The sequence below is a fragment of the Sorex araneus genome, chromosome 6 (assembly GCF_027595985.1).
Source record: "Sorex araneus isolate mSorAra2 chromosome 6, mSorAra2.pri, whole genome shotgun sequence".
Lineage (NCBI taxonomy): Eukaryota > Metazoa > Chordata > Mammalia > Eulipotyphla > Soricidae > Sorex > Sorex araneus.
In genome coordinates, this window is record NC_073307.1 from 21,999,212 (window position 1) to 22,019,159 (window position 19,948).

The 19,948-nt window shown below is 57.4% G+C and overlaps 3 protein-coding genes across 3 annotated transcripts; all 3 read left to right on the top strand.

The window, feature by feature from the left end:
• Positions 1 to 1,656: 1,656 nt before the first annotated feature.
• Positions 1,657 to 8,212, top strand: SPATA24 (spermatogenesis associated 24). Its single transcript, XM_004609917.2, has 6 exons — positions 1,657 to 1,798; positions 3,767 to 3,832; positions 4,055 to 4,185; positions 4,276 to 4,346; positions 7,810 to 7,912; positions 8,019 to 8,212. Exons 1-6 carry the CDS (start codon positions 1,682 to 1,684, stop codon positions 8,146 to 8,148), a joined length of 618 nt encoding a protein of 205 aa, XP_004609974.1. The 5' UTR covers positions 1,657 to 1,681; the 3' UTR covers positions 8,149 to 8,212.
• On the top strand, positions 4,149 to 18,842 carry MZB1 (marginal zone B and B1 cell specific protein). The gene is made up of 6 exons (XM_004609989.2): positions 4,149 to 4,185; positions 4,276 to 4,346; positions 15,459 to 15,656; positions 17,830 to 17,954; positions 18,302 to 18,412; positions 18,515 to 18,842. Exons 2-6 carry the CDS (start codon positions 4,344 to 4,346, stop codon positions 18,681 to 18,683), a joined length of 606 nt encoding a protein of 201 aa, XP_004610046.2. The 5' UTR covers positions 4,149 to 4,185; positions 4,276 to 4,343; the 3' UTR covers positions 18,684 to 18,842.
• Positions 9,593 to 14,507, top strand: PROB1 (proline rich basic protein 1). Its single transcript, XM_004609916.2, has one exon. It carries the CDS (start codon positions 10,195 to 10,197, stop codon positions 13,156 to 13,158), a length of 2,964 nt encoding a protein of 987 aa, XP_004609973.2. The 5' UTR covers positions 9,593 to 10,194; the 3' UTR covers positions 13,159 to 14,507.
• Positions 18,843 to 19,948: the final 1,106 nt, after the last annotated feature.

A 19,948-nucleotide genomic window follows, 5' to 3' on the forward strand; every position in this document is an offset into this window, starting at 1 on the left:
TCATAGAAAGGACTTAAGGATCCCTGTGCCAAAGGAATGTGCAACTTTGTTCAGGCTAATTCAGATGAACATTCACATGATAAAGTTCGAGAGGGCTCCGTGCTGAAACACACAATCAATAGAGCACCTTTTGGGCCCACCCAGGCCAGCCCAACAGCCACATGTGGCTATTTATGTTTAAATGTCCCTGAATTAGGGGTCAGAGCAGTAGTACAGCCAGTGTGTAGGGCTGTCCTTGCACATAGTCAATCTGGTTCCATCCCCAGCACTCAACATGGTTCCCCAAGCCCCACCAGGAGTGATCCCTGAGCACTCAGGGTGTGGCCCAAAACAAAGAAACAAAAAAATGGTGGTTGGGCAGAGATACTATAGCATGGAGTATACTTGCCTTCCCATGGCCGGCCCAGGTTCAGTCCCTAACTCTGCATATAGTACCCCAGAGCAGCCTCCAGAACATTGCTGGGTGTGAAAACTAACAAAAACATCCCAAGGCGTACTAAGGGTAAGTAGGTAAGTGATTCATCCTCAGCCTGCATTTCATGTTCTGTAAAACAGGGCTATCAGAACACATTTCACCAGGGGCTGGAGCAAAGCACAGCGGGTAGGGTGTTTGCCTTGCATGGGGCCGACCTGGGTTCAATTCCCAGCATCCCATATGGTCCCCTGAGCACTGTCAGATGATTCCTGAGTGCAGAGCCAGGAGTAACCCCTGTGCATCGCCAGGTGTGACCCAAAAAAGAAAAAAAAAAGAAAAAAAGAACACATTTCACCAGCTGGAAAGACAGGACAGCTGATAGGATGCTTGCCTTGTATGCAGCCAAGCCCGGTTCCAATCGTCTGCACTCCATACAGTTCCCTAGCACCACCAGGAGTGATTCCTGAGTGCAGAACCAGGAGAAAGCCCAGACCATCGCTGGTGTGCCCCCCCAATAAACAAAACAAGAAAACACAAGGTTATAATTAGTATGACATAAAATAATACAAATAAGGCATCATGATGCCACAAAATAGTGAATGCTCACAGGATAAATATTAGCTCTAATTTTCCCTGGTTTAATCTAATGTGGATGGAAAATAAGTACAAGTCCTCAGCAGGAAACTAGCGAAGATCTGTGATCCTCCCGGCCTCCATTTTAGAAATCTCCTTCGTGGCCCCCTGCAGAGTGCCTAAACCCTGGCCTCTTCATGGCGCTGCCCAACAGCTTGGCTTGCTATCAGTTCCAGAACTCTGACTTGGCAGAAGGCACTCTCCTTTTTTGTTTTTTTCCCCCCCATCTCTGAGCATTCCTTTATTGCACAGGCAGGCTCAAGCCCCCTGAGAAGTGTGCTCCCAGGAGAAAAAAATGAGAGACGCTAAAGCAGGAGTTGTCAGCTCCAGGTTTGAGAGCCATGTCTGAGCATTGCCCTTCAAGGACGTACGATTCAGGTCCTGCCTGCTCCTCTTGATTACGTAAGAACACAGCATATAACGCGCAAATAAATGCCGGGTAAACGTGAAAACCTCCAGGCTCGTGTTCCCGCTCCCCAAGCGGCTCTTTTAAGAGGCGGGGCCATGCCTGCTAACAAAGGAAGTCCCCGCCCCCGTTGCCATGGTGCTTTGTGGCGTCGGGTTTTCATTGGTGAGCGGCGGTGGTGCGGCATCTCGCAGCAGCCATTTCCAACGAGCTGGCGGGGGCGAAAGATGGCGACGCCCCTTGGGTGGTCGCAGGGGGGCTCGGGGTCGGTATGTCTCGCCTTCGATCAACTGCGGGACGTGATTGAGTCTCAGGAGGAACTGATCCACCAGCTGAGGAACGTGGTACGACGAAAAACGGAACGGGGGCGAGTCCGTTCTGGAAGCCCACCTGGGGCCGCAGCCAGACCCCCATAGAGGCTCACGGCCAGTCACCGTCAGTCGCCGCCTGCGAAGGAGGCGGAGCCCAGATTTGTTTGCTGTGAAGCCGCAAAGGGGAGGGTCTTCCTGAATATTTATTAGGGGATTTCCTGCTATATTTACTGTAGCATAGTCGTCCCGTTGTTCATAGATTTGCTCCAGCGGGCACCAGTAAGGTCTCTGAGACCTGTTACTGTTTTTGGCATATCAAATACGCCAGGGGTAGCTTGCCGGGCTCTGCGAGAGGGACGGAGGAATCGAACCCGGTCGCCTGCGTGCAAGGCAAACGCCCTACCCACTGTGCTCCAGTCCCTGTATTTACTAGGAAATTTTATTTTTCGCTCAAACGTTCTGCACTCGGGCTTCCTGTTTACTCCTGGCTCTGCATTCAGGGGTCACTCCTGGCGGTGCTCAGGGGAGCATATGGGATGCTGGGGATCGAACCTGGGTCAGCTGCGTGCAAGGCAAACCCTACCCGCTGTACTTTCTGGTCCCGTGTTTCCCCATTTCTCATTGGGGATGACTCTTGACTTCCCATGGTGCTCTGTACTGGTGGAGAACCTCAGAGTAACCTTGGGCAAGTTTTCCGTTGTCTTAGAGCCCTTTTTTTTCCTCATCTGTAGAATGGGGCTGTCCCAGTATTGACTATCGCTTTACTGGATACAGGGAACACAGGTTTTGTCCTTGTACTTGGACTGTGGCACATGTGGGAGCCTTGGTTGGATACCTACAGCCTGAGCACCACTGGGAACGGCCCCAAAACCAAAAATAAGCAACAACAACAAATTAAAAGGGCTTTCAACCCTTGTGCCCCTTTGCTTTTTTCCTTTGGTTTTGTTCTTGGGGCACCCCCAGCAGTGCTCAGGGGTTACTCCTGGCATGGGATGCCCAGGATTGAGCCCTGGTGGGCCCCCGTGCAAAGCGCATACCTGCTGTACTATCTCTCTGGCTCTTTCCCTTTACTTTTGCCCTCAGTCACACTCCCTCAGTCACATCTCAGTTTGTGGGTGCAAAGCATTGGAGCCACAGATTAGCTTGACCAACCTGGTAAAATCCTAATCTGAGACAAGCCTAGAGTTCCTTATTTTTCTGCTGTGTTCTGTCTTGATAAGAAGGTGGTAGAAGGCGGGAAGGAAGGTCATTGTATTTCCATCTTCAAAACTGACTTCCCTTCTAACAACCTCCTGATGGTTGTAGTCAGCTCTGAGCACTGAATCACTGTCGGGTCCCTTGGTGTGCAGCTCCTCCTCTTGGTGGCTGCCTTTGCCTGCGTGTTCTCACCAGACACTTCTCTTTGGGCCCTCCCCTCCTGAACTGTCAGTTCTCCAGTCTCACACCCTCTTGTTAGCCAGCAGTTCTGAAGGGCACCGTGGCCCCCTGTGCTGGGTCCTACCACCGCTGGCAACTTCTCCCTCCCACACTTCTTGCTCCCTGGCAGCCGGACTTTGAGCTGACCCTCAGTAAAAATGTTCTTTTCTTTAAATTCAGCGGTTTTTATTCAGCATCTTTGTTGTACTAGATTAACTACATTTTCTAAATTTTATTTTTATAGTTTAGGTAACATGTTTCTAGTAGTGTAAACACTTGTTGGGGGAGCAGGCCACACTTGGTGATGCTCAGGGCTTATTCCTGGCGCTGTGCTCAGGGATGACTCTTGTTGGGGCTCAGGAGACCACATGGGATGCCAGGGATTGAACCTAGGTTGGATGTGTGCAAGACAAGTACTATCACTTCGGGCCCTGGTGTAAACATTTAAACCTCAGTGAATCTTGTGAAACCAAATACCCACTTTCCAGGACCTGAATCTTAGCCTAACTGCCCTGGTGCCATTCCGCTGCCCTCTTGGGCTCCAAGTCCTACCCCAGGCTTTCTCTGAGCCAGCCTCTGTTGCAGATGGTTCTTCAGGATGAAAATTATGTCAGTAAAGAAGAGTTCCAGGCAATCGAGAAGAAACTGGTGGTAAGTGATGGTCTCTGCAGGTCCCAAATCTTGCCCCGTTTTCTAAGATTTTCTCAGAGGCCAGCAGAACCAGTGGGTGAGCCTGAGCCCCTCTGATCCCATCGTGCAGACAGAATCTTCCTGTGCCCTGGCTTCCTTTGAGAAAGGGGACTGGCTAGCTAAGGGACTCACGGAGAGGCCAGGTGACTGGAGGTAATGTGGTCATTGTTGTTGCTCCTGCAGGAAGAGAAAGCTGCTCATGCCAAGACCAAAGTTCTCCTGGCCAAGGAAGAGGAGAAGCTACAGTTTGCCCTTGGAGAGGTAGAGGTGCTATCTAAACAGCTGGAGAAAGAGAAGCTGGCCTTTGAAAAAGCGTGAGTGGGCTGGGGGCAGGGGGCTCCTGGGCAGGCTGGGGGTCCCATCTACCCACCAGCCTGCTCACCCTGTCTTGTCTTCCCCCCCAGGCTTTCAAACGTTAAGAGCAAAGCCCTGCAGGAGTCTAGCAAGAAGGACCAGCTCATCACCAAGTGCAATGGTAGGCGGGAGGGCCGTACTCCCTCCCACGCTTACATCCCCGGGCTCTTCCCTCACAGCCCAATGCCTGTGTCCAGGGGAGGGTTTCACCCCAACTTCTGTTCCCGGCTGAGGATACAGGCAGGCCCATGTGGGTCTCACCTTCGAAAAAGCCTTCAGGGACCAGGCAGGTCACGGAAATGAGGGAAGCAGCTGGTGTACGATATTCTTCACAGCCATAAAAGAACGGGCTCGCTCCCTTTTTCGTGAAACATACGACCTTCTTAGTCCACCTTTTATTTTCCCACTTTTGATGGCAGTTAAAAACAGGGAACTTGGGGGCTGGAGTGATAGCACAGCGGGTAGTGTTTGCCTTGCACGCGGCCGACCCGGGTTCGAATCCCAGTATCCCATATGGTCCCCTGAGCACCGCCAGGGGTAATTCCTGAAGTGTAGAGCCAGGAGTGACCCCTGTGCATTGCCGGGTGTGACCCAAAAAAGAAAAAAAAAAAAAAAACAGGGAACTTAACTTTCAGCTGTGTTACAAGAGGAACAATAGAGCAAGTACAGTCTGGGAGCTGACCCTGAGTGTCAGCAGTGGGGATAGTAGGAAGGAGTGTGGCAGGGAGTCTGGAGCCAGCCTCTGACTTAGGGTTAGAATCTCTGCTGTGGGGATGGGGTCCTGGTAGTATCAGATCTTTAAAAAGAAGCTGTAGCTGTAAGGGGCAGTGAGATAGGACAGTTGGTCAGGTACTTCCCTTGCACACAGCTGACCTAGGTTCAGTTCCCCAAGCATTGTCAGGAGTGATCCCTGAATACAGAGTCAGGAGTTAAGTCCTGAGTACCTCTGGGTGTGGCAGAGAAGAGGTAAAGGGAAGCAGGTTTTATTATATTGGAAAGGGGGGTGCTTGGGGCCACACTCAGCTGTGCTCAGGACCGTACAGTGCCTGGGGTGGAATGGGGTTGGTCTCAAGCGAGGCAAGTGCTTTAGCCCCTACACTATCTCCCTGGCCCCTGGAAATCAGGGTTTTGGTTTGGTTTGGGTTTGGGGGCCATACTTAATGGTGCTCAGAGCTTATTCCTGGCTTTGCCCAGGGATCCTCTCTGGTAATAGGGGTCCGTTTGCAGTGCTGGAATTTGAACTGGCATTGGTCGCATCCAAGGCAGTGCCTTAACCCCTGTACTTTCTCTCGGCCGCTGTTAACCAGGTTTTATTTATTTATTTATTTATTATTTATTGGTTATTGGGAAACACTTGGCCAATGTTCAGGGCTTACTATTGGCTCTGTGCTGAGAGATCAGTCCTGGTATGGGGCTCAGGGGAACATCTCTGGTGCCAGGATTGAACCAGGGTCGCTGCATGCAAGGCAAGTGTCTTCCCACTACACCACCTTAACTCTGCAACTCCAGCCCCTGGAAACCAGATGTTAATACTTTTCTTGATTTTTACTGTTCACTAACTTAGAAATTTTCGAAGAAGTACATGGGCCAGGTGAATTATTTCTGGGAGCCACTAGTTTCAGTTCTGCCCATGTCTACTGTTGGCTCAGTCGATTCTGCTATGAGTTCTAAGGAACTTGCACTCAGCTGCCCAGTGTCCCCATACCTCTACAGCCCTTTCATTTCCCCAGAATGCAACACTTCTTTACCTACTCTAAAAATAGAGAGATGGGCCGGGAGACAGCTCCGAGGTGAGGGGTGCTTGCAAACATGCAGGTCCCGGGTTCAAACCTTGGCACCACATGGATCCCTGGGCACTGCCTGGCTTGACCTTGGAGGCCTCCGAGCACCAACCCGGCTTAAGCAACTCCGCAGCCCCAGCATCTTGGCATTCTCGAACCCTCTGTTCTCATTGAGTTTTGCCAGGTGTGGTCCCTAGGTTCTCTGAGCCCCCCAGGAAATACAGATATGAGTGGCACGTAGCAACTGCTGTATATACCCAAGCCAGAAATAGGCCCCTCCCCTCTGCACAGTCCCGCTTCTTTCCCCTCCCTGAGTTACCCGCATTGCAGGATGGCAACAGGCTGCCACCTTGATTTGGCCGGATGGGTTGACAAGCATTCTGACAGATTGTCCAGGGGCCCAAGAAGCAGCATTGCCTCCATACCGTAGGCCATGGGTCCCCTAGTCCTTACACTCTCCCCGGGCAGCCCTCTAGTTCCTAAGAGCAACCCAGGGCGTTCTCCTGCTGGTGCCAAAGACATCCTTCCCCTCAGAAAGACATGCCAAGGCCCTGGACTGTCATGGAAAGTGTGTGAATCCTGGGGACAGTCTGGCTACCTGCCCTAGTCCGGAACCCCTCCAGTGGGCAACGGCCCCCACGTGAGCCACCCCCTGACCTGTGTCTTTCCTACCTCTCACCTCCCTTGTGGAGTTATTTTTTTACACTTACCTCACTCTGTAATGTTACTTTTTCCTTTTTAGTGAGCTGGGGGTCAGGGCCCTCACATTCAGGGCAAGAGAGCACGCTGCCGCTGAGCCGCGGCCCAGCCCCACGGTTCCTTGTTCTGGTTGTGCTGGGGGTTTGGGTTTGGAAAAGATCTTTTCCATCTTGCCCTAACTTTTTACCATATCTTCTGAAACATTATTATTATTATTAATATTTTCTTTTTGTTTTTATGGGAGGCCACACCCAGCGATGTTCAGGGCTTACTCCTGGCTCTGTGCTCAGGGATCAGTCCTGATGGGACGCAAGGGACCACATGGGGTGCTGGGGATTGAACCTGGGTTTGCCACGGGCAAGGCAGCTCCCTCCCCACCTGCGTGACTACAACTCTGGCCCCATCTTTTCAAAACTTTTAGTGCTGTAGCATTTTTGCATTTCAGAGCTTGTGTTCTAGTTCATCTTTGTTCATTTCCTGCCTGAGGATCCGATTTTTCCAGGGCTCCCCAAGGAGTAATTGTATAAATCAAGCACACCTCCCTCCCCAGATTCCTATAGGCTCAGTGGATTTTGACCCAAGACACACTAATCACCTTTGCATCTAATGAGCACTTCACTTGGGGGGAGTCTCTGGCTGGTGGAATAGGGACTGTGGCTGCATCTGTAAGATGAGGAACAATCTGGAAGCGGGGCATCTTGCCGAAGTACTCCTGCTGCCTCGTCAGTGTGAACCTTGTTGCAACATCACCTTGTTCTGTTCCCTGATCAGTTCTGCTCTTAAGTCTCCCATCAGGAGCCACCTCCTTGGAGGGTAGTCTGTAAAGAGCTTCAGGAATGAGGGATCCTCATACCCCCTCTCAACCCTCCCATCCCCCACCTCCCCAGTGGGTCAACCTGGTGCTTAGTAGTTGTCACATCACTAATACATCATCAGACATTGTGTCCTGTCAAGTCCACAATAAACTCATTCATACCAAGGTTGTTAGCAGCTGCTTGCCAGCCCTGGGAGGGAGGAAGCAAACACCAAGGCCTGGGAGGGCACCATTATCTCACAAAGGCCATGGCGGGAACCACCCCTCCCCCCTGCCTCTCTCCCCCACAGAGATTGAGTCTCACATAATAAAGCAAGAAGATATACTAAATGGCAAAGAGAATGAGATTAAGGAGTTGCAGCAAGTTATCAGCCAGCAGAAACAGATCTTCAGGTGAGGGGTGTGGGTCAGGCTGGGGGTTGCTGATAGGAGTGGGGAGCCAGAATCTTGGTCCCTGCACTGGGCCAGCCCAGCCCACGCCCAGCTGGCTCCGTTGCAGGAATCACATGTCTGACTGCCAGATCCAGAAGCAGCAGGAGAACTACATGGCCCAGGTGCTGGACCAGAAGCATAAGAAAGTTCCCGGGACCCATCAGGCCCGCAGGCATCAGCGTCGCAGGGAAAAATAAAATGGTCGTCGCTATTGTTTTGGCTATAACACCTGACCTCTGCCTTCTCTGCTGTGGAGCTTTCCATCCCTAGCAATCCCATCTCAGTACCCCCCACATGCACAAAGGCCCCCTCTCCCAGGCTTCACCAGTGTCCTGACCCCCAGAAAAGGGTAGGGGAAGGGCAGGAGGCATAGTTCTCTTTCTGTCTCCTGGGCCTTGGTGACCTGAGACGGGTGGGGACAGGTCTTGGACACTGCCTGCCAGGCCACACCTGAACTTGATGCTGCCCAGGAGCCCTAGGGTATTTGTAGGGGTGCATGAGGTACAGGGTTGTAAGCTAGGGAAAGTATCAGATCTTTTCATCAAATAAGCACTATTCTTGCTCAAGGTATTTAATCCCTCCCTATATAAACAATTCTTGGTTACCCCAGTAACACCCCACCCACTCCTAGTGCCCTGATAAATTTAACTCTCTTAGCTTGGCTACAGTTCAGGAAGGGATATGTGAGTGAGTGAATGAGTGAGGATGTGTGTGTGTGTGTGTGTGTGAGAGAGAGAGAGAGAGAGAGAGAGACAGACAGAGAGAGAGAGAGAGAGAAAGGGAGGGAGGAGTCCCCTGCAGAGACAACAAAGGCACACAGGACCACAATAAATTTGGGAAATGATAAGTCTGAAGAAATAGGACAGCAGGCAGGGTGCTTTCTTTGTCACTGTCCTGAGTTGTTCCTTGGCATCCGCATATGGTCCTCTAAGCCCTTCCAGGAGGGATCTGCAAGTGCAGACCTAGGAGTAAACCCTGAGCACTGCTGGGTGTGGCCCCAAAACAGAAGTTTGGGAAATCGATTTCCATCATATATAAGGATGATACATTGTAAACCAGGTCTGCACCTCGAAACAAGCTCATCTTCACAATGGGAAGATGGCGGAAACACAGCTATTTTAAAGGTGGGAAAATAGTCTTGAAGGAAGCTCTGACTTGGGCTGAGTGATAGTACAGCAGGTGATGTAGGAAGAGTGTTGCTTTGCCCACAGCTGCCCCTGGTTTGATACCTGGCACCACATGGTGGTCCAAGCACAGCCAGGAGTGATCCCTGAGTGCAAGCCCTTGAGCAGCGCGGGGTGTGGCACCAGAAAAACAAAAGGAACTCTGACTCTGCACAGGCAGAGCTGAAGTGACAGATTTGATCCTCAGATTTGATGCCGTCAGAGGTTCCTGAGGTCCAGGAACTATCATGTGAGGGAGAGCAGGCCGTCCTGAGTCTAAGCAGAACCTTGAGGCGAGGAGAGTAAGGCATATGGTGTCCGTTGTCATTCAGGTGATAGCTCAGTCTCACCTGGAGGACTTAAGGCCTGAGGGGCTGTGCTGCCTCAAGAGAACCTTAGGAGGGGCGGACAGCCAGAAGAGTCCTTAACACACACACACCAGCATCGGGCCTTTTGTGAGCCCCAACATCAAGAATCAAGAGCTGTCCACACAAACCCTTACACTGGATCCCCACAAAAGGCAGCAGGTCTAGCCCAGAGCGGACCTTCCTGAAGCCTCAGGATGAGGCTAGAGGCTCATTCACAGGCTGGGAAGCCCTTGTGCGTGCTCCAGCTGATGAGGGCCAGGGAGGAAGGCTCCTAGGTTGCAGTGGGAAGATGAAGGCCGCTGAGACCTGCAGGGAAGAGCGAACTGCTAGCAAGGTGTGAGCCACCTGGTCTGAGTCCCGATTACTTATCACGCAGTCTGCACCCCACAGAGTCTGGCAGGCTGGTCCCCACCCCGCCTCAGTTTCCCACCTGCAATGAAGTGGGCCGACCCGGCTCCAAGTCAGACAACTGCTTTGCCTTCGTGTCCTGTCCACCGAAGCCTGGCGAGCCACCCAGGCGCTGCCTCCGCGCCAGTGGCGGGGGGTCTGGATAGGGCTCCGGGCCCCAGTGCTTCTCCCAGCGGCGCCACCGACTCGGGAGTGGACGCGTCCGCTTTAAGGCGCGGTGACCCCAGGGCCGCGGGCGGGGCGGGGACGGCGCGGGCGTCCGGAGGCGAGTGCGAGGGCGCTAGTGCGCGGCGCCGGCCCCACCATGCTGACCGCGCTCGGCCCGCCAGGCCTGCCCGGGCTCCCGGGCCGGCTGTCCTCGGCACCCGCGCGGCGCCAGGACTCCTCTGGTTCGTCCGGCTCCTACCACACGGCTCCGGGTTCCCCAGAGACCCCAGCCGTTGGGCCGGACGCGGAGGGCCGAGCGAAGTGGCCCCGGGTGGCCCCTGCGCTGGGGGCGGACGCGCAGCCTCGCCTGTCCGTCAGCGCCCAGAATAGCCGCCAGCAGCCCGCGCCCGGCTCGGGTTTCCCGCGGGGCCCCGGCTCGGACCCGCGGCCAGCCCTGCCCCAGCTGCGCACACTGCCGTCGGGGGAGATGGAAGTCATCTTCAACGCCGGACCCCTATTCCGCCGCGCCGACGCCGCGGAGAGCGAGGTGCCGCCGTCCTCCCAGCCGGCCTTCTGCAGCCTCTCCCCGCCCCGGGCCGGGTCTCCCGCCCCCGCCGCACCGCAGCCCCCCGGCCCCGACGGTGGCTCCCGCTGGGCCACCTACCTGGAGCTGAGGCCCGGCGGGCCGAGCCCTGACACCCCGACGCAGTTCGAATGTGTGGAAGTGGCGCTGGAGGAGCGGGCTGCGCCCGTCAGGCCCCGAACGGTGCCCAAGCGTCAGATCGAGCTGCGTCCTCGGGCCCGCAGCCCCCCGCGGGAGACCAGCGCGCCGAATCCCCGCCTGCTGCTGCGAACCGGCTCCCTGGACGAGTCACTGGGCCGCCTGCAGGCCGCCGCGAACCTCGTGCAAACCGCGCTGGCCAGAAAATTGGGCCCCGCGGCCCTTGCCCCGAGCACCGCCACCTTCGGATCCACGGGACGGCCGGAGCCCGAGAGCCAGGATGCGGCGCGCAGCACCCGAGTGGTCCCGGAGCACGCCAAGGCTCGGCCGCCCCGGGTGCTTGAAAATTCAGGCCCCGCCAAAGCCCCAAGGCCCTGGCCCAGCCTCCGGGAGCGCGCGATTCGGCGGGACAAACCCGCTCCTGGCACCGAGCCGCTGGGTCCAGTGAGTTCCAGCATCTTCTTGCAGTCGGGGGAGAAGACCCACGAAGCGCACAACCAGTTACTTAAGACGCGGCTCCCGCGAGAGCCCCTGAATAGGACCTTCCCGAGGGCACAGAGTCCACCTTTGGAGTCGCGGGGCCCCTGGGAGGTTCCCAGTAAAGCCGTGGACCCGCAGTGGCAGGCTCCGAATGGGACCGTGCGGGGCCCTCACCGCCCGGGCCCCCAAAACCTACCGCCGTGGAACCAGGCCATTCGGAGGGTGGGTAGCCCGCCGCACCCCGAAGCCTCCGCCGTGGAAGACACCGCCAGCGGAAGGAGCCCGTCCCCTCCGACCCGCTCTCAATGGGAGCGAGATGTCGCCAGGGCGGGTAGCCCATCCCTCGAAGCCCCTTCCCCGTGGGAGATTCCGCATCATCTGGCAGTGGGGGACGCACTGGAGGGGAGCAGGAGCCCATCCCCGCAGGCCTTGTCATCGTGGGGGGCTGCCCACCACCCCGTGGAGACCTGGGAAACGTGGGAACCCACCGCGAGGGGCTCACCCACCGAGTCTCGGCGGGACGCTCTGAACGGCACCGCCCCGGAGGAGGTGGCGCCCTCCGCACCGGGCACACCGGAGTTCACGGCGGTTCCGAGCCCGTCCTCGCGGGAAACGCGCGGTCTTGGCGGTCGGCGGCTGCCAGAGGGGGTTGCACCCGAGCTGCCCCTCGGTCGCCTGGAGGGCAACGAGGGTCCGGATACCTGGGGTCCTGGAGAAGCGGCCTCGGGCCGCCGGCGCGTGGCCATCCCGCGGCCCCGCGACGTGCGCCAGATGGTGAAGACCACCTACGCGCCCAGCTTTCCGGCGGGGTCGTCGAGCTCTGGGCAGCCAGCGCCTCCAGCGGACCCCCGCAGCGAGGAGGGCGGTGCCTCCAAGACGCAAGAGCATCATCAGGCACTGGGGGCCCCAGCCCCGGCCCACTACACTTCCGTTTTTCTAAAGGACTTTCTGCCCGTCGTGTCGCACCCTTACGAGCCTCCGGAGCCGACTCCCGATACCGCCCCCAGGGACGCTTCGCAGCCCAACGGCGCCCCGCGGCGCAGAGCAGAGAACAGCACCGCCAAGCCCTTCGCGCGCAGCGAGATCCGCCTGCCCGGCGCCCTGGCCCTGGGCCGCCCGCCCGACGGCTCGCGGGGCGGCGGCGTTCGCGGGCCGGCCGGCGGAGAGAACCGCGATGCCGAGCCCCGGCGCCTGGTCCCCGACGGCGAGGGTGGGCCCAGCCCCGCGGAGCGAGCCGCTCGCTCCTCGCCCCAGCGATCGCCCGTGGGTGGCGTCGGGGCGCGCGCGCCCCGCCCCAGCTCCCCACAGGCGCACCCTCACTCGAGTCCCGGGCGAGCACCCCGTCTGGAGGCGAGCCCAGCGGCCCCGGAGTCCTTCCCGAGGTCGCCCCAGGAGGCGGCGGGCGGAGCGACCCCGCCGCAGCCCCGCGCGGCCTCGGCGCCTCCCGCAGACCGCAGCCGCGAAGGCCCCTTCCAGGGGCCGCTCAGGCCGCCCGGGGCCGCGGCGCCCGGGAAGGTCCTGGTGGACCCGGAGAGCGGCCGTTACTACTTCGTGGAGGCGCCGCGGCAGCCTCGGCCGCGACTGCTCTTCGACCCCGAGAACGGGCAGTACGTGGAGGTGCTGCTGCCGCCCTCGCCCCCGGGGCCCTCGCGCCGCGTCTACACCCCGCTGGCGCTGAGCCCCGGCTTCCTGCCGCCCGCCTACGGGCCACTGCCCGGCCTCCCCCTGCCGCCGGCCCCGGCCTCACCGGCCTTCAGCGGCCACCAGCTTCCCTGGGCCGCCGAGGCGGGGCCCCTGGACGGGATGTACTACCTGCCAGTGAGTGGGACCCCTAGCCCCGCGCCTCCTCTGTTCCTCTGCGCACCGCCCCCCAGCTCGGGGCCTCAGCAGCCCCGCAAGGCTCCCGTATTTCCCGTGTGAGGCCCCTGGGCTCGGTCCCCACGTCGTGGACCTGTTGATGGCCTTGGAGGTACCTGGCACCCAGTCCCTGCCCTCCTTTCCCTCCACCATCACCTCTGCTCGCTTCATTCCCTCCCCGAATGTCCGACTCCCAGGGCTGGTGGAGCTGGGGCTTAGAAATGGTTGCCTGCTTCCTTCCCTAGCAAAACGGGAGCCCCCTCTCCCAGGCATTCCCGGATGGGGTGTGTGTGGGCGTGGGGTTGTGGGTGTGGGTGTGTGTAAAAGGAATTCAGGACTTGTCCCCGGATGTGGTATGGCTGAATGATGTGGTGGGATCCCTCAGGGGGTAGCAAGAAATGGAGGCAGTCAGGGAGGGGGTTGCTACAAAGCTAGAAAGCCAAGACCCCTCCCTGAAGGTGGGTCCCTTGAGGTGGAGCAGACTCGTGAGCACTGGTGGGATGGAGGGAGGAGCCCGGCTCCCTAGTCTGTGCTTTGGGAGATGTGAGGCAGAGGGCAACCCAGGAAGGGGGGTGGGGTGGCTCTGAGAGGGGAGCTGTGGGGACAGCAGGTGGGAGGGACAGAGAAGGAAGGTAGAGGATGCTGTGGAGGGTCACTCTAGGATTTTGAGCAGGGCACTGGGGTGGGGGGGGCAACTGCCCCTCATTCCTCCCCTGGGCCCTTGCATCTGACTCAGCTTCTGTGGCCTTCGGAGCTGAGTTGGTTCGTGGGGGCTGTGAAGTGAGTCATTGGGGAGGATTTACAAGCAGAAGGATGTGGAGTGGACATCTCAAAGGGGCCTTTAGACCCCTTTGTGGGGCATGGAGGGTGGGTGAGGGCTGGCAGTTGGAGGGGCAGAGCAGAGAGAGACTTGGGGTCCTCACCTGCTTCTACTTCCTAGTAACAGACGTGGCCACCAAGCCCAACAGGGAACAGCTCTGCAGGTTGGTCTTCGCAGAGAGGACACAGCGTAGAGTCTGGAGACCCCTGGGGCCACTGAGAGCAGAGGGAGAGAGGACGGGAGTGTGTGTGTGTGTGCATGACTTGGGGGTTGCTGAGTGTGAAAGCCCGTATGGAGTTCTGAGTTTGACGTGCCAGGGCTTCGCTGGGCTGGGGTATGATAGCAAGTTTGGGGATTTGCTAGAAGTGCTGTTAGGGTTCCGGGTTTTAAGTTCCAGGTTTCTGGGAAGTCTGCGTCCCTTGGAGCCCCACCCCCTGCTTTGTCTGAGCAGAAGTGGACTGGGAGAAGCAGGACCCAGAATCACCTGGCGCTCCCCCAGTCAGATACCTGGATCTAAGGCAGGGAGAGCCTTGGCCGTGCCCGGCCCCTCCTCAGCCTGCTACGCAATAAACTGCTGATCTGTAAGGCGTAATCTGTCAGCCCGTGTAAGGTGTCTGATTCCCGGCTTCTGTTCTGGGGTCCGGCTTGGGGGAGGGGGAGGAGCCACATACTGTAGCATCCCATTTCAGTGACTCTGCCCCCCAGGATGGAGTCCCAGCCACACCTGTGGGCTACTTCTTCCATAGCAGAGAGGCTGGTGGGCATTAGGGTCCCTGGGATTCTCAGCGTAATCTGACTGGATGTGTCACTCCTGAGTTTTGGTATCCTCAGGGCTAGTAGAGAGAGGACAGTGATCAGTTACCTCCCCCCTCCTTGGCCCCTCCCTAGAGCCCCTGCCACATGGCAGGCCCAGGATGAGGGAGTTTCAGCCCCCACATGTCCTACCTGGCCCAGCCCCTTTCCTTGCACTTTATTATTATTGTTATTATTATTATCATTATTACTGCTTTGGGACCATACCCAACATTGCTCAGGTCTTACTCCTGTCTCTGAGCTGAACTCTTGGCAGTGCCAGGGAACCATAAGGGGTGCTGGTGAGGGTGATTGACCCAGGGTCTAATGTGTGCAAGGCAAGAAGTGCCTTAACCCCTGCACTCTCTTTCTTTCTCTCTCTCTCCCTCTCTCTCTCGTTCTCTCTTGCTCTCTCGCTCTCTTTCTCTCTCTCTGACCCTCTCTCTCTGACCCTCTCCTTGCTCTCTCTCTCTGCCCCATCTATGCACTGGAGCTGTGTTGGTCTGGCCCTAGGTCCTTCTAGAAGGGCCAGGATATGACTCAGAGGTAGAGTTCATGCTTTGCATATGGCAAACTATGGGTTCCATCAGTCCCGGCACTGTTTAAAGAAGAACTGGCTGCTGGAGGAGATGTACACGTGGCACCTCTGGGGCACGGGGAGGAGTGAAGTGTCAGTTCCCCATTGGCTGCGCCTGATGTTCTGAGGTGGCCCCTCATGCACTGCACAGACACACCTGCACCCCCACCACAGCCCCCGCTCTCTGAGCCGCTCCCGACCATGAGGCGGACCCTGGCGCTACTCCTGCTGCTGCTGCGGGCCGGGGCCAGCTCAGGAGAGCTCAGGCTCCCCCTCACAGCCACGGCCCCGCAGCTGAACGACGAGGAAAAGTTCTCCACTCACATGCCCTTTCACCTGCGCTGCGATGCCTGCAGGGCGGTGGCCTACCAGGTGAGTCCCGGCCCCTCCCCTCAGGACCTTCTGCTGACCTTGGAACTCCAGACCCCCACCTGGGGCCTGGAGCTGGGCCCAGCCTCAGATACTGCCTCTCCCAAACCTTCCTCTGCACCCCATCTTCCAAGAGAGAACAGTCTGGAACATGCTCTCTCACCCACGGCTTGAGACCCCAGAGACTCACCAACTTAGTTTCTCAGATCTTTCAGGCCCACCCTTGGGTTTGGGGTCCCTCCGGAAACATGACTGGGATCAGGAGTATGCCTGTGCATGCGTGGGAGTGCCTGAGTGTATGTGAGAGCGCCTGTGTGTGCGTGCCTATGTGTGAGAGTGCCTGTGTGCATGAGCACTTTTGTGTGCATATGAGTGCCTACTATGTGTGTGTGCATGTGTGAGTGCCTACTATGTGTGTGTGTGAGTGCCTGTGTGTGAGCAATTGTGTGTGTGAGTGCCTATGTGTGTCTGTGTGTCTATGTGTGTGTATGAGCACCCACTTATGAGTGTATGAATGCCTGTGTGTATGTGAGTGCCTGTGTGAGTGTATGAGTACTTGTGTGTGTGCCTATATATGCTTGTGAGTGTCTGTGTGTGATAGCCTATGTGTGTGTATGTGAGTGTGTATGCGGGGTCTGTGGACACACCTCACTGGAGACTGAGCTTGGAGTTTTGTATTGTATTGTTTTTTCCTTCCCTTGTTCTTGTGGCTTAAAATAGCCTGTGGAGACGGCAGCTGTGCCTGTGGGGAGGTGCCCCCTCTGTCCCCAAGCCTGAGCCCAACACCTCAGTGATCACCACCCTCCGCACCTCATAGACCCCACAGCAATAGGCTTTTGGTTGCCGAGGGAGGCCCTGAAGCCGGCTTCCCAGATGTTTCCTGTTTTGAGTTTCCAAATTGATTAAATTTGTCTCTCAAGAGTGTAAATGTTGAGGGGCCGGAGCGATAGTAGAGTGGGTAGCATGCTTGCCTTGCATGGGGCCAAGCCAGGTTTGGTCCTCGGCATCCCATGGCCAGGAGTGATTCCTGAGTGCAGAGCCAGGAGTAAGCCCTGAGTACTGCTGTTTTTGCCCCCAAAAGAAGAGTGTAGGGGCTGGAGCAATAGCAAAGCGGGTAGGGCATTTGCCTTGCAAGCGGCCAACCTGGGTTCAATTCCCAGCATCCCATATGGTCCCCCGAGCACTGCCAGGAGTAATTCCTGAGTGCATGAGCCAGGAGTAGCCCCTGTGCATTGCTGGGTGTGACCCAAAAAGCCAAAAAAAAAAAGTGTAATTGTTTAATGTTTTAGGGCTTTAATATTACCATGCCAATGCTACTTCCAAAGCGCCAATATCCCTCCAGCATGCACAGGACTCTCCCTTTCAGCCCCATTCACCCCCTGCCTTACTGCCCCCTGGGTAGCCCCTGATCCATGGTCAGAGTCCAAAGGGGTTTTTCCTTTGCTTTGTTTCTGTGTATGGCACAGAGAAAACTACTGATATTTATCTTTCTTCTGTCTTACTGTTAACATGACCCCCTCTAGTTCCAAGATCTCAGCTCCCAGCTGAGTCTATTCCTTTGTGTGCACTCATGGCAATTTCCCTTTGTCCTCCCACCTGTCACTAGAACACTAGGCTGTTTCCAGATCTTGGATATCATGAATAGTGCTGCAAATAATTCCAGTTGTTGGGGCTGGAGAGACAGCACAGCGGGTAGGGCTTTTGCCTTGCACGCAGCCGACCCGGGTTCGAGTCCCAGCATCCCATATGGTCCCCCAGCACCACCAGGAGTGATTCCTGAGTGCAGAGCCAGGAGTCAGCCCTGAGCATCGCCAGGTGTGACCCAAAAAGAAAAAAAAAAAAGCTGTTTCAAATAATTCCAGTTGTGGGTTTTGTTTTTTTTTTGCTTTTGGGAGGCCACACCCACAAGTGATTAGGACTTACTCCTGGCTCTGTGCTCAGGGATCACTCCTGGTAAGGATCAGGGGACATATTGGGGTGCCAAGATTGAACCCGGGCCAATTGCATGCAAGGCAAGAATTTTATCTGCTGTACTATCACTTCAGCCCCAAATGCTTCCACTTGGAAGGCTTCCTTGCCACCTCATTCTCCCCGAAGAGGGAGACTCCTGTCCTTCCTCCCCACACCCCTGCCCCAGTATCTCCAAAACCTTGGCTTGAGGACTTCCTTATTCCAGATGTGGCAACACCTGGCAAATGCAGAAGCCAAGCTGCAGAGTTCGGGCGCCAGGGGCCGGCTGGAGCTGAGCGAGTCAGAGTATACAGATGTCCTGGACCGGTGCTGTGCCCAGCCCTGGCAGGAGTGAGTTGCCCATCGGCCACCCCTCCTTCCTCCTCTGGGGGCAGGGCTGGTGTGGGAGGTTCCCCCCTGCTGCTGCTCCCCAAGACATATGCTGGGGGGCTCTGGTGCAAACTGGGGGGCTGAGAGCACAGAGAAGGGTGGGTGACCAGATGCCAAGGTCTCTGCCAACTGAGGCAGTGGCACTGCTTCTGGTGCTTCTGCTCAGACACCCACCAGGGAAGACCAGAGTTGGGGGTGGGGGGCCAGACTCAACTAACACCCCGATGTCCTCATCATCTGGAGATGGGCCCCGACCGCTGGCTGGGCACCCCAGGCCCCACTAATTTCCCTGTCCCTGCTGCTTCCAGCTATGGAGTCCGAGAAGTGAATCACGTGAAACGACTCATAGGCCCGGGACTTAACAAGGACCCGGAGCCGAGAATCAGCGTGATCGTCAAGGGGGGGCTCTGGCCCATCAGGTGATAACCGGAAGCGGGCACAGGTTGAAGGTGGGGGAGGCTTGTATGCCCCTTGTGGGCCACGTACCAGGCTGAGGGCCCTGCTGCCTCCCCACCCACCAGGCTCTCCAGGATCTGCTTGCACTACGTGGGTGAGTTCGGAGAAGATCAGATCTACGAAACCCATCAACAGGGCCAAGGGAGTCTGGAAGCGCTGCTGTGTGGACAGCCCCGGGGGCCCTGCTCAGAGGAGGTGCTGGAGGAGGTGCTGCCCCCAAGGGACGAGCTCTAGCCCTGTTCCACCCACCACCCCTCTTCCCTGCCAGCCCCTGGAGACCGCAGGATCGGCCCCACTCACCTCTGCAGCCCCCCTCTCAGGACAAGGGGCTTTATTCTCCCTCGGCATGCCCCTCTCCTACTTCCCACCAAGGCCTTCCCCTGAGGACTCAAATAAAACCCTCTGAGCCCATGACTGTTCTCTGCTGGGGGCCTGGGTGGGCCTAGATGGCTCTGCGCTCTGCCAGCGACTGTCACAGCCATGAAACTGGGTTAGAGAGTGGAGAAGTGCAGGCAGCACCACGGGGACAGGGCCCTGCGCCTGCTCCAGGCTCTCTGTGCTCCCAGGATGCGTCTCTGTCTACAGTCAGCAGCTGCTCCCCTTCACTTTACCTCTGACCCTGGCTGGCTGTCATGGTGGGACACGAGGTTCCCGGACCCAGTGGGTCTAGCGTCCCTGCTCTAAGTTGCGGTCCTGCACGTCTCTTGGAAAGGAAATTGTCTCACTTGTGAGCCCTGAGGGCCTCCACCCTGCCCCCGCCCCAGCACCCCCTAAGGGTGGATGGGGTGTGGAGCCCGATCAGGTGATGCTACTACTTGCATTGCATTTCCTTTGTGAGTCTCTGATCCTCTGGCGCCTGGGAGCTGGACCTGAGAGATTCAATCCCAGCCCCAGGCTGGATAGAGGCAGGGCTGGGAGGGGACCCAGATCTCGGGGTGGGGGGAATCAGTCCCCAGAGGAAGGGGGAAGCCTCAGCGACTGACACTGAACCCAACCCGAGAGCCTTTCTCTGGTTCCCCAGCCGCCTGCACCCCCTCCCCCAGCCCTCACGTCAGGAGAGAAGCCCCGGGCATTAGGAGAAGAGCCAGGGGCCCAGGAACCGGCTGAGCCGTCTGGTCCGGGCCACGGAGCTGGGAGGCTGGGAGGCTGTGACTGTGACGTGGCCCCATGTGTGCAGCCATCGGTATATGACTTAAAGATCCTCCGAGCCGCTTCCCAGCGCCACGGGCGCATCTGTGGCTGGGCCTCTGCCACCATGTGCCACTGTGTGGGTGGTGTGTGGTTTGGGTAGAGTCGTGTGTCCACAGGGACTGCGCGTGACAGGGGTGGGGCTCTGTCCCCACAGCCCCCTGGGGAGGATGGGGAGGAGAGGGTGGGGAGGAAAACGCTGAGGAAGCTTCGAACTGGTCAGACAACTTCTTCAGAAACTGGGGAGCCGGAGCCAGGAAAGGAGAGAGAAGCCGTGGCAGCCGCGCGAGGAGTGGAGGCTGCAGGGCGGC

What these genes read in the sequence shown, in the direction of transcription:
- SPATA24 (XM_004609917.2), top strand. Translation starts at nt 1,682, where the DNA reads ATGGCGACGCCCCTTGGGTGGTCGCAGGGGGGCTCGGGGTCGGTATGT. An exon ending in AAGCTGGCCTTTGAAAAAGC is followed by an intron (nt 4,186 to 4,275) that starts GTGAGTGGGCTG and finishes CTTCCCCCCCAG; the next exon opens with GCTTTCAAACGTTAAGAGCA. An exon ending in CAGCAGAAACAGATCTTCAG is followed by an intron (nt 7,913 to 8,018) that starts GTGAGGGGTGTG and finishes GCTCCGTTGCAG; the next exon opens with GAATCACATGTCTGACTGCC.
- MZB1 (XM_004609989.2), top strand. An exon ending in TGTGCCCAGCCCTGGCAGGA is followed by an intron (nt 17,955 to 18,301) that starts GTGAGTTGCCCA and finishes TGCTGCTTCCAG; the next exon opens with CTATGGAGTCCGAGAAGTGA. An exon ending in GGGGGGCTCTGGCCCATCAG is followed by an intron (nt 18,413 to 18,514) that starts GTGATAACCGGA and finishes CCCACCCACCAG; the next exon opens with GCTCTCCAGGATCTGCTTGC.
- PROB1 (XM_004609916.2), top strand. Translation starts at nt 10,195, where the DNA reads ATGCTGACCGCGCTCGGCCCGCCAGGCCTGCCCGGGCTCCCGGGCCGG.